At 33.3% G+C, this 12,403-nt stretch overlaps 2 protein-coding genes across 3 annotated transcripts; one reads left to right on the top strand and one right to left on the bottom strand.

Moving 5' to 3' along the window:
* Nucleotides 1–6,256: 6,256 nt before the first annotated feature.
* LOC142618611 (uncharacterized protein At4g00950) lies at nucleotides 6,257–8,428 on the top strand. Its single transcript, XM_075791555.1, has 2 exons — nucleotides 6,257–7,048; nucleotides 8,030–8,428. Exons 1-2 carry the CDS (start codon nucleotides 6,482–6,484, stop codon nucleotides 8,108–8,110), a joined length of 648 nt encoding a protein of 215 aa, XP_075647670.1. The 5' UTR covers nucleotides 6,257–6,481; the 3' UTR covers nucleotides 8,111–8,428.
* A 427-nt stretch (nucleotides 8,429–8,855) lies between these two features.
* Nucleotides 8,856–10,682, bottom strand: LOC142618617 (protein RKD4). Of its 2 annotated transcripts, XM_075791561.1 has the most exons (4): nucleotides 10,484–10,581; nucleotides 9,868–10,375; nucleotides 9,357–9,392; nucleotides 8,856–9,248 (listed from the first exon to the last, which is right to left on the bottom strand). In XM_075791561.1, the coding sequence occupies exons 1-4, from the start codon at nucleotides 10,567–10,569 to the stop codon at nucleotides 9,093–9,095; spliced, it is 786 nt and encodes a 261-aa protein (XP_075647676.1). In that variant the 5' UTR covers nucleotides 10,570–10,581; the 3' UTR covers nucleotides 8,856–9,092. The 2 variants fall into 2 exon arrangements, with proteins under 2 accessions (XP_075647676.1, XP_075647677.1); XM_075791562.1 differs by lacking the exon at nucleotides 9,357–9,392 and having other exon boundaries at nucleotides 10,484–10,682.
* Between the last annotated feature and the right edge of the window lie 1,721 nt (nucleotides 10,683–12,403).

Raw genomic sequence — 12,403 nt, 5'->3', positions numbered from 1 at the left:
ACAAACAAGTAGTGTAGTCCACTGTCAAGAATCTTGTGGCCAGTAAGGTAGCACTATTTGGTCTCTACCCTCTCTCATCTTCTATTTGTTGTAAGTAAAAGAAAGCACACACACAACTTTAAAAAATGCAGAGAAAGAAATGAGTACGCACACACTACAGCTCTCTCTGCTACTTTATATTTTGGCACATGTTATGGGAATACTACACTCTCATCAATCCCGTGTAGTATCTCGATCCTGATAACCTTGCTCATATGAGGTTATCATTTTATCATGATTAGGTGCTCAAAATGAGAAATTTTAGTAGTAATCTAAATGTTTGCAATTGCTTAAGATTCGGTCATTGATTACAAGATGCCATGAATAATATACATTACCTTCATCTATAAGTATGTATCATAATCCATATGTTAATTAGCAGGTGACTAATAATTAAGGTGTTGACAAAAACCTTGTAACTTAATCGGTACATTCTCATACATAAAGTACCATCTCAAAAAAAAAAGAAAAGAAGAAAAGGTGTTAGTATCACTCATAACTCATTGAGACATTGTAGTGTAATTCTTAAATAATATTTTAATTAATATTACTTGGGGTATTGTTCGAGAAGAAAACCACATTGTTTTGGGATTTTGGTTGTATTAATCTTTTTTAAATTGCTATTAAATGCGATAGGTATGTGGCAATGGACAAAAACTGATGATTCCTATGTAAAATATTATGAAAAAGGAAAATGTTTTGTCCTATTTTTTTTTTTGGGGAAGATATTATTCCCATAACATGTGCCAAAATATAAAGTAGCAGAGAGAGCTGTAGTGTGTGCGTACTCATTTCTTTCTCTGCATTTTTTAAAGTTGTGTGTGTGCTTTTTTTTACTTACAACAAATAGAAGATGAGAGAGGGTAGAGACCAAATAGTGCTACCTTAATGGCCACAAGATTCTTGACAGTGCACTACACTACTTGTTTGTATGGCTTCTGCTACTCCTTTCATGAGTCCAGAAAGTTTTTCACAAAGATATTTTACAAATATCATTTTATCGATAGATAATAAAATGATATAAATAATAAGCTCAACTAAAAAAAATTAGTAAAAATCTGTCAAATTAGTTATGAAAAGCTGTCTGTAACATTGTTCTTTACTTTTTTTTTTTTTGGGGGGGGGGGGGTCAAATATTGCTTCTAAACCTCTTCTTTCATAGGATGAATAAGAATGTATTAACAATATTTTTTCTTGTGTTGAAATATCGCTTTCCCCTCCCCCTCAAATTTTTATTTTATTTTTGTTTTCTTTATTCCAATTATTCTTAGAAGTCAATAATGGCTTCTTTTTTAAGCACCCCATTTTCTGGTGGTAGTTGAAGCCTGAAAGGAAGTGAGAAAGGTATGTGAGTAGAAAGGGATGTGTAGTAGAGGAGGTGGTCCAGGTGGACGGCAGCTCAAGAAAATTGGACAGTTTTGGATATACTTTGTCACTTGTATTTGTTTAGTTGGAAAATTTTCCATTAGACAAAGCTCAGATTCTCTTCCTATATTGTCCCTTTTGGCCAATCTTTGTTTATGGAGTATTTAGGATTGTTTCTTCATGTAGAAGTATCATCCAACCCTCATTAAGGTTCAAGATGTGCTAGACAGCTAGAGCTAGTTGACATGTTGCAGCATTCATGTTACTTTGGTAGAGGTTGAAATTTCAAGCTCTTCAATAACGATCAGGGGTTTACATCATTGAAAGCAATCCTAACTATATCAATAATTATTACATTTACATGCAAATGTTATAAATATTGCTCTTATGATACATAGTTTCATATATTAAGGTGTGTTTGTATAAGCTTTTTTTTTTTTTTTTTTTAGAGAGATAATTACAACATGCTGCTAATCCCGCAGCTCAAACCCTTTTCCCCTAGACCTCCAAGCACTTTGTGCACGGGGAGGTGTCAATTCAGCTACAAAACCTTTGACGTTTGTATAAGCTATTTGAAAACTGTGTTTTGAGTTTAAAATATACATTGAAAAAAAATTTATAAAGAATTATGGTTGCAAAACAAAGTTTTTAGTTTTTCAAACGCTATTTTAAACTCCCAAAATATCTAATCAAACAGACCCCACAATTATACCAAACACATAATATACATCTTTTTTTTTTCTTTTTTTACATGGCATTTGATATCTAAAAAAGGAAACAAAAAAAGAACCAAGGAATGAATGAATCCAATTTAGATGCATGGTTTTACTTTTACTGAAGATGACCCATGACAAGGAACATCTAGCAAGCCACAATGGTTCTCTTTGTTTTGTTTTGGTTTTCTTTTTTTCTTTTTTTCTAATAGTAAATAGCCAGTTCAAATGTCCCATTCCATTTGTGATTGGATCAGAAATAAATGTTCTGAAAGAAACAAAAGACTGAAAACCATTCTGGATGTGACTATATAGGGGCAGCAGAAAAAAAAAGGGTCAGTTGTTAGATGAGGAAGTCGGAGGGTTAAGATTCTGGCAGGAATGGGCTTACTAGTCTTAGTCACTATGAATGGTTAACGTTGCATTCTGCACCTGTTCCCTCTCTCCATTACACATTTCAATAAATTTAATTTGAGAGTACAATGTGTAGGGTTTTGGAAATTAATTTTATGAGATTGAGAGGTCAATGAAAGTTGTGGTGGATTCTGCTTGTGTCCCAGATTGTTCCATAAGTTGGTGTTTGAGGACTTAATTTTTACAGAAACAACAAGAAGCTAATAAAACCAGGTGGGTGGGTGGGACAATGATTTTACTGAAAGCTTCATTGATATTTTATTTTGTCTTTTTTTGTTTTTGTTTTTTGGGTATTAAAATAATGTGCAAAGTACCCCACCAAAAAAAAAAAGTGATAGTTTATCTTTGGAATACGTTAAATTTTATACTTTTATTAATGTACATTTCATTTGTGAGGATGAGATTTGTTGGAATTTTTTTTAGTACATTTGTGAAGGTCTGGGGTTCTATAATTGTTTCATTTAAAAGTATAGGATTTTATGTGTTCCAAATCCAATAATAAAACTATGAAATTCTTTTTTTGTACTTTCACGGTTTCACCTAACAAGAATTTCATCTAATGAGGTTGAATAAAAGGAACTTCGTACACTATAGAATCAAAGTTAACTCCATCCAAAAACTTTTGATAGTATAATTTAAAATTAAAAGAGAAGAGATATCCATGGGTGGATTAATAAAAACAATAGAATCCCACATATTTTTTGTGGGTTAAAATGCAAAAACATCCTTGTGTTGTAAAAACATGCCCTCTGGTTTCAATTCTTCCTTATAACTTATTGAGATTTTCATATCCGCCAAATCGATTTATAAAACTAACTTTAGTTTTTATGGATGAGAAAATGATGCAGGGCAGAAGCGACAATAAACATCTAGATTGAGTAGTTTCTTAATTGAATTTGTTATCAGCACATGCCATGTTATTCTTTAGATTATGTGAGAAGTAGTTTTGAGTTTTTCACTTCATGAGACTCATAGTCGTTTTATTTTAACCTCAAAACATGTGTCTTGATTATGTCTTGTAGTGATTTTGTGCGAATTCTTTTTTCCTTGTTAAGCCTACCTGTAGTTAGCGACCTTAACCATAGGGTTCATTTACAATGTCCATCCTAAATTATAAAATTCCGAAAATATCAACTTTAAATTAATTTGCAATCTCTACACATCACCATCCAAAGTTAGAGTTAAAAAATTAGTGGTTTGATGCAATTGGATATTGCAAATTAATAAGAACTTGTGTTAATTTTGACATATTAGTTCACTCCATCACCCAACAAATTTACTAATTTGTTAGATTTGACTCTTATTTTAGATGGTGGAATGAACATTATAAATTAATCATGAGTCATGATAGTGCTCGTAAAAACTTAATAGTTTAGAGTAAAGTAAACAATGTTGTTGACTCTATAATGAATGAAAGTTATAATTAATCCTCTTTTCTATGATGCATCCCTCTTTTCTAAAATAGAGCAAGAAGTGAAAGACATGAAATAAACCAAAAATATGAAAAAGGAGACCTCGTGGGGTACAGAGTGGTTAGACTTGTTTAAGCTGGAATTTGGTATTATCTTCTTTCCATGCTGGAAAAAACAGAACTTCTTTTCATTCTCTGTTTTTTTAGTTGGAATATATTCAAGACAACCCCAGATTATTAAAAAGGGACCCTAGCAAAGGTCCTGAAAAACCATGGAGATCATCATTTGGGCCCCAAAATACCTTTCATATTCAACTTTACAGGTCATCTAGCAATATGGACTATGGAGTCTCCTTTAAGTTTCCCTCCATGTACACACATGTATCATGCATATTAATCTAAACACTCTTTATGTTATCAAAGCTCACATAAGCTTACAAATCTCATTACATTTGTTCACTATATCATATTAGTTATGATGTGTCCTTAATCTCACATGAGCTTAATTCAGCTGCTAAGCATATTAAGTCATACAAAGTCTAAAAAAATTTAGAACATTAAAGCAGAAGTTTAGAACTCAGAAGTCTAGAACATTAAAGCAGTTTTTTTCAAGAAAATCTGATGATACTCAGTAAGACGGCACCTAAAATTTTCATTTGCTAATGCATTCTTTTGTCCTCTAATTGTGAATATGGCAACAATTAAAGCTTACAAATCTTATTACATTTATTCACTATATCATATTAGTCATGATGTGTACTTGATCTCACATGAGCTTAATTAAGCTGCTAAGCATATCAAATCATAGAGTCTAAAACAATTTATATTGTTTTATGGGAATAGGAATGATTGGAACATTACAGAATTGTCTCTTTTAGGAAAATCTGATGATAATCAATAAGATAGCACCTAAGATTTAGATTTGCCAATGCAATCGATCTTTTATCTAATTGTGAAAATGACACCAGCATTATTAGGTTGAAAAAAAAAAAAACCAGAACAAAAAGTCTAACCCTTCCACCTCCACCACAAGAGGTAGCTAGATGACACGCGCATGAGTGTATGTCTGTATGACCCGAGGTACAAGTCTCAACGACCTTTCGAGTCGCTATCTTAATTATTTTTATCCAACATTTGACTCACAGAAAGAAAGAAAAGGACAAGAAAATTTGCTCTTTTACTCTCTTGCAAATCTATGGGTATCGAAGTATATGCCACGCCAAGGTCAAGATACTAATTTAGAACCAAAGAATAAATCAGATGTAATGTAATAATGGATCACCATCTTTAGTTTTCTGCCAAGATTAAGATCTAGCTTGTTTAGAAGATTCTAATTGTTAAGTTGATGTCACTATATAAACAATCTCTAGTTTTCTAACTTTTACCCTACGCCACGCATACTCCATTTGGAATATATTTTTCTACACAAACTATTACTTCCACTAATATCTATAAATTATCCAAACACACCAATTATAAGTTGACACAACCTTTTACCCCAATTTGTCACATTGATGTGATCTAAGTGATTTTTTTTTTTTTTTGATACAAAGTGATCTAAGTGAAATTGATATTAATCTAACATAGTCAACTCCCCCTCCTCCCCAAAGTAATATCTATAAATTATCCAAATACACCAATAATAAGTTAACACAACCTTTTTTCCCAATTTGTCACATTGATGTGATCTAAGTGAAATTGATATTAATCTAAAATAACCAACTCCCCCTCCTCTCCAAAGTTTTTGCTCCTTGAGAAGAATTTTAATTCCAACAATTAGACCCGTGAAAAGTAATATAAGAGGCACGGACTCTTTACCATTCTCTTCACAATTTGTTAAAATCACAATATTAGTCTCATATACATCATTTTTCCGATGCTTGTAACAATCTACTCTAACAATTGTGAAAAAAAATTATTGAACAATCATCCACTATATATTTACATCCCACCAATCACAATAAAAGTATAAATCAAGCCAAAGTTTCTGAGAAAAAGTTTATGTTACATACGTATTTATTGTGACTTGTAGTAGTAGTAATTGCCAATTAGCATGACCCTTACCTAACCGTTAAAATTAGCTATCACACTTTTGATTTTCTCTTCTTTTCTTTTCTTTCTCCACTTCTATCCAAAAAACCCTCCCTAGCTATATATGACTTTTCAAAAGACAAAATTAGCTAATGACCGTTGATGATCAATTTACCAATAAGATCCAAAGATCTCTCTAAAAGGTAGGGCCAGGGTGTGCAAATTTTCGTTAACAAAGACTTGCCAATGAATATAAAACCTCGCAATATCTCGTGAAGAAGAAGCGCCAGGAGCGTTTGCTGTGACCGTCACAATTCACATCCCCACCACTTCTCAACCTTTCTCTCTCTAAAAACTCACTTTCTCTCTATATAAAAACTCCCATACCCACATAACAGAAAGACAAAATAATCAACTGGGTATGCATATTTTTCTTCATGGAGAAATGGGTCTTTTGAGTTTTTAGAGAAAGCGTAAACCTTTAGATACAGAGGAAGAAAGAAAATCAATGGGGTCCGAGGCAGACTACGAAGCAAACTCCACACCTAAGCTCTCTCTTTTCTCACTCCCAAGCAAGCCACCCGAGCCTACAGGGATGTTAACACCACCACTCCGAATCCAAGCTTCGGTTCCATTCCAGTGGGAGGAAGCACCAGGCAAACCTAGGCCATGCACGAAAACAACAACCGAATCTAGTTCCAAACCCAAGTGTGCAAGATCCTTGGAACTGCCTCCGAGGTTGTTGTTGAGTGAGAGCAAAATGACCAACACACCCTCTCCAACTACGGTGTTGGATGGGCCTTATGTGGGCCGCTCTATCTCTTTCAGGTTTCCACTTAGGAGCCCAGAGGGTTTGGTGGGGAAGAAAATGGCTAAAGACAAAGGAGGGTCTATGAGGTGGGGGAGTTTCAGGAAGACTAAGGAGGTTGTTGAGGGTATTTTTGACTTTTCATCATATCCGGTGGTGGATAGTGGTGGTGGTGGTGGTGGTGGTGATACAAAGATTAAGATCACAAGGGTTAAGAAAAGGTCTGGGAGCTTCTTGAATCTTTCTCACACAAAGCCACCTTTTTTGGTAAGTTCCATTCCAAACCTTATAGTATCGCATGAATTAGAATTACTCATTCTATTCCATGTTTATTTACCATTAAATGAAAAAAAAAAAAAAAAAGTGCATGATCATGAGTTTCTGTGTCACAAAAAGTTAAAGTTATGTTTTTTAATCAAGGACCAGGCCAAACTTTCCTTGTTGTTTTGTGTATCTGCAGGTTGTGTTACGATTTTAAGGTTTTATGCTTTCTTGTCATGTCATGAAGCTTTTTTCCCCCCACTTTTCTGCATTTTTTTTCTTCCCTTTTTTTTCTTGATACATGTGAATATATTCTGACTAGTTTGTTGATTATAAAGTTTTGGAACTAAGGCTTTAATTGATTGTTGATGTTTACCTGTGAATATATATATATATATATATATTAATTGCTCTCATAGTGCATGCTATATCAACATTCCATAACATGTTATCAATTGCAACCAAGTGATAGCTTATGGTCTTCTCAAAAAAAAAAAAAGTTATAACTTTTCGCAATTTTGTAGAAAGCTTTCTCTATTTCTATCTATTTTTTGCTTTTAAAGGCTAAATTTTTTTAGTCATTTAAAACCAGAACAATGCTACATGTTCCAATCTGAACAAGGCCATCCAGAACACAATTGCATAATCATTATTTGGTGCAAATTCATGTGCTACGTTTTGTGTCTCTTTTTTTTCAACATACATAAACAGATTGTTCATCATTTTCCTTCAAACTGATTTTCCAGCAAATTTCTGTGTTCTCAAACCATTTTTAATGCGCATTAATAATTTAATATAGCTAAGGTAAATCTCTTTGGCTCCTCTAGAAAATGAAAAAAACAAAGATCTTTAAATGTATTAAAAAAATGTTACCATAAAAAAAAAAAAAAAAAAAAGAGAAGTTTATCTCTAACGAGGCGGTTGACTAATTTCTCTAATCATTGATGTTCAATTATTTAATCCTACCCATATATAATATAATTGCAGGCAAACATTTATGAAAGCTTAAAGCAAGCGGTCCCATGGAGACGTAGGCAAGGAAGACTAAAAGAGAGGGACTCCCACTGACTTTTTAGTTTTTACCACCCTCTAGCTCCTCAATCATGCTGCCATAAATTTATGGTCCTCCTAATTCTGTTTTGAAATCTTGTATATATAGCTCCAAAATAATTCAATATTATGTTTATATGTATATTCTACTTTAAGTGATGGAGCACCATTCTACCAAAACAAAAAAAAAAACTAGTAATAATTGCTACCAAATTATTCTGAAAATCAGTGTAAGATTCATCAATAGCATATTTGGCTAAAACAAAGGATTAATAGGGTTCTCACTTCTCAGTTGTAATATACTAGAAGATCTAAGAAAATTGATTAGTGTAGAAACGTTTTTTTTTTCTATATATATTATTGTGTTATTTATAGTTCTCAATGCAAGAAAAATTAAAATGGATTTTGTTATAACAATTGAGGGAGAGAGATTTAAATATTACTATTTTAGAACCAGATTCTCTCCTCTGAAATAGCACTAAGCTACATTAGTGTTAACAAACAAACAGTATTATTAGCCAAATTTGTCTCTTAATTCTTATCCCTTATGCACCAATACGTCACTGCGTTAGAATGAAAACTGAAAACTAGTGGTATTGAGCATTGACTCCCATAGTAGAGATTAGATTGTTGATATTGGTGACATACATTGTATATAGGCAATTGACAAAGTCTACAACCGCGTCTGATTTTTAATAGCTAGATAGTTTCGGAAAAGTAAGCAAGAAAAATAATGCCAAGGAGTTTTCCTTGACTGATAATGTTTGGAACTGAAAAGCACAATCTATAGTCTTTAAGCAATATCAACATCAACTTAATCCCACAATATACGCCAGAATATTTCTATGCTTTCAAAATCTACACTCATAAACAAACTAATTCAAAGTTTATCTTATCATTTCCCAATACGATTGCTAACTGGTATTGTCATTTCTGCTATTCTAGATAACAAACTATTAATTAGACCTCTCTCTCTCTCTATGTTTAAATGACAAGGTAGTCAATCTTGGATAGCCATTCTTTTCTTCTTGTAGTTTGCTTTGAAGCAAGCCTGCCTCAGCCTCTTAATTTCCTCAGTCAGCTCCGTATCCGGCAGTATCTCTAGAAGTCTCTTGTGATCCTCCAAGATGTCTGCCTCCCGTTTCAAACCTAAATCCTAAAATACATATAACGAACAATTTAGACATTTACTGTTGAGTTTCTGAATACGAAAGATTGAAAATAAAACATCAAACAGGAATTATCTGTCAATTCTTCTATGTACCTCAACCACCAGAAGTTCTAACTCCAATCTTTTGTTCTGAAAATATTAAAGGCAAATTTTTAACTTCTTTTTCTAGTCAAGTATATCATTCATCCAAATATTAAAATTCAAACGAGGAAGAATACAATTTTTACATGCCTTTTTACCTTAGGAATTAGAATACCAATTGAACAATAATGTGAAAAATCTTGACAGTAAACAAATTTTACAGTAGACGAAGTTGAAATTTCGCAGCCAAACAACCACAAATTCCAAATTGTCAATTTATGACATTCAAAGATTATGAAGGCTTTGGCAGTGACAATATTTTCTATAGCCTTGAACGTGATCAATATGGTCGGTACCCTTTGAGGCATATCCGTAAACAAACACAGAGCAGAACAGAAGGTTGCAAAAAATCCTTATTGAAAGGCTCAACTTTGGAGGCTCTCATAATGATCACAATTGCATATATAGTAACCCATACATATTGGACCTATCTGGACCCAAAAATTGACATGCATGCACGTACCTGAATATTCTTGATGAGGGAATTCAAGCTCTTGATCTTCCTATGTGGCCACCTCATGATGTTTAGCTCCCTGCACCTTTTCTTCAACACTGTCAACCCCACATTCATTTCTTTTGCTGCTTTGGTGATTGGGACATCAAAGTGTTTCTGTATCTCATCCAACTCCAATAAAGCAGTCCTCTTTCTCCTACTACCTGTCCCTTTTTCCTCTTCACTCTTGCCAGAACTTGCATACTCACTCTGACTTATCACTGAAGACTCACTTAACTCACTTCCAGAAGGAGCAAATTCTGTAATGGGGTTAACAGGACTTTGGTCGAGTACCACATGATCCATGTCAAAATGGGATGCAAAGTCTTGTACTTGTTCCATTGAGAAAAAGTCATTAGGGAAATCTTCGAAGTCTTGGAACTCAGTGAAAGGAAGTTGCTTTGAGTAGCTATATGGTAATGGAAACGAGTCAGATAACTCGTCAAAGTAGCTGTCTAGTGCTGGAAGTTCGAAGTTTCTGCAGAACACAAAAAACACACACACACACACAAAATAGAAAACTTGCATAGTGAGTACAACATAATAAGCAAACCAAACAGTACAAAATTTAGTATATATATCTTACTTTTTAGAATGATCTTCCTGGTATACCCAGTCAAATTCATGTGGGTTCTCAATCTTTATGGGAATGTCATGTTGGATAGAACCCATTTGAGAGAGAAAGAGAATGTGTGCGTGTGTGTGTGTTGGAGAGGGAATGAATGGAAAACACAAAGGTATAAATTGAGAATGAGATGGATTGAAGTTCGTGCACACACCGTGGGGGGTTACATTCTCGGTGGAATCTAGTAAATGTGATATTTAATAGTGAACGATTACCAATCAAGAAGAGGGGTATGTATCATTCGTGCTCAATTAATGCTTTACTATCTCTTTATATATTGATTTCACACACATGTACATTACATTCACATGATAAATTATACTATATGCATGTATACATGTTCCAAAAAATATATATAAAATTAAAAATAAAAACTTATTCTCTCTTGCATTTAAGGGTAAAATATAGTTAACAGATGTTTGGGATAATGTTAATCTGATCCAAGGCTTTTCAAAAGTGACTAATTTGGTCCCTAAATTCAATTTAGTCCATAAATTGTTACTCATTTTTCTCTTCTTTCTCACCGTGATTAAGAACTAAGTTGATTAATTTAAAAAATCTTAAATTTGATCGGCATTAACCCAAATATCAAGAATGTTAAACTGTATTTTACCTATTTTTTATTATTATGGGAAAACCAAAATTGAATGTGAAATACGCTGATAAGCAAAAAAAAAAAAAAAAGCGTAATAATTAGAATAATGGTGGCAAACTTCTTTGTTCACACACACAAGAGACATGGCAACTTAGTGTTACTTTAAGTCATTTATTTATTTATTTTTTCCGTGCATGCATATCACATAATTTTCTTAGAAATTAAAACCCCACCTTTATTAGAACATTGCATGTCCAAAAAAATCAGTATGAAGTTGGGATCTCTTAATTTCAAGTCCATTTTACCATTTAGATTTTTTTTTTTTTTTTATATCTAATGATATACACAATTTCACATCATTTAATTTAATATTTTAAATAGTTTGGTGCTAGATATGTTATTAGATTTATAATATCTCATTTTAATCATACAATAAATTTATATCAAATAAAGAGTATCATTTTCCAAATTATTCACCATTTTTTAGGGGAATTTAATTCATTATTGTGGAAATAAGTTGAGATATCAATAACGAAACTTAAGATATAATTGGAGGTGCCACTAAACCAAACGGCTAGGGTTGTCTATGGGTCAATCCAACTCGGGTTTGGTAGCAAAACTAACAACACGACTTTAAAATTGTGGGTCTAAAGATTGCAAACCTGTTGCTTTCCATGATTGCATGGGTTTCTAATTGCCACAAAATGAAATTCTGGCTATCAAATCTGGTCGGAATCGTTGACGCTTGAGCTTTTGCAGCGCTAGCCAGATCTAGTGTAGATATTGCTGGATCTAGCATAGATCCCGTCAGATCGAGCGTATATCTTGCCATATATGGTAGAGATCTAGCCAATTCTGGCTAAGATCTGATGGAGATCTTACTGAATTTCTCAAAAAAAGCTTGATTACCTTATGGCGGCACACAACGAAGCACCAATGAAGAATGCTAAAACTTGCAACATTGGACAGAAGAATAACGCTATATATGGACACACTCATTCACACAACCTTCTTATGTGTTAACTCGTGATTGGTGCATAAGTTGACACAACATGTTCAACTATCAATGGTGGACCTACATGAACGTGCTAAAATCCAATCACAATTTAACACATAAGTAAGGTGTGAATTGTATGTGGGAATATACGTGTTGGTTGGCTGATTGGAGTCGAAGTTGTTGGTGCTTTAGACAAGAAACCCGTCACTTGAACCGATATCGACGATTGACAATGGGGAATTTTTGTTGACTGACTTAGCATTTGGATTGAATAGTTTTATGTTTAAGT

This window comes from Castanea sativa, chromosome 12 (genome assembly GCF_040712315.1).
Source record: "Castanea sativa cultivar Marrone di Chiusa Pesio chromosome 12, ASM4071231v1".
In the NCBI taxonomy this organism is placed as follows: Eukaryota; Viridiplantae; Streptophyta; class Magnoliopsida; order Fagales; family Fagaceae; genus Castanea; species Castanea sativa.
The sequence above is the reverse complement of the archived record's forward strand: the minus strand, read 5'-3'. Positions and strand labels throughout refer to the sequence as shown.

What these genes read in the sequence shown, in the direction of transcription:
- LOC142618611 (XM_075791555.1), top strand. Translation starts at nt 6,482, where the DNA reads ATGGGGTCCGAGGCAGACTACGAAGCAAACTCCACACCTAAGCTCTCT. An exon ending in ACACAAAGCCACCTTTTTTG is followed by an intron (nt 7,049 to 8,029) that starts GTAAGTTCCATT and finishes ATATAATTGCAG; the next exon opens with GCAAACATTTATGAAAGCTT.
- LOC142618617 (XM_075791561.1), bottom strand. Translation starts at nt 10,569, where the DNA reads ATGGGTTCTATCCAACATGACATTCCCATAAAGATTGAGAACCCACAT. An exon ending in CCCTCATCAAGAATATTCAG is followed by an intron (nt 9,393 to 9,867) that starts GTACGTGCATGC and finishes TAATATTTTCAG; the next exon opens with AACAAAAGATTGGAGTTAGA. An exon ending in TAGAACTTCTGGTGGTTGAG is followed by an intron (nt 9,249 to 9,356) that starts GTACATAGAAGA and finishes TATGTATTTTAG; the next exon opens with GATTTAGGTTTGAAACGGGA.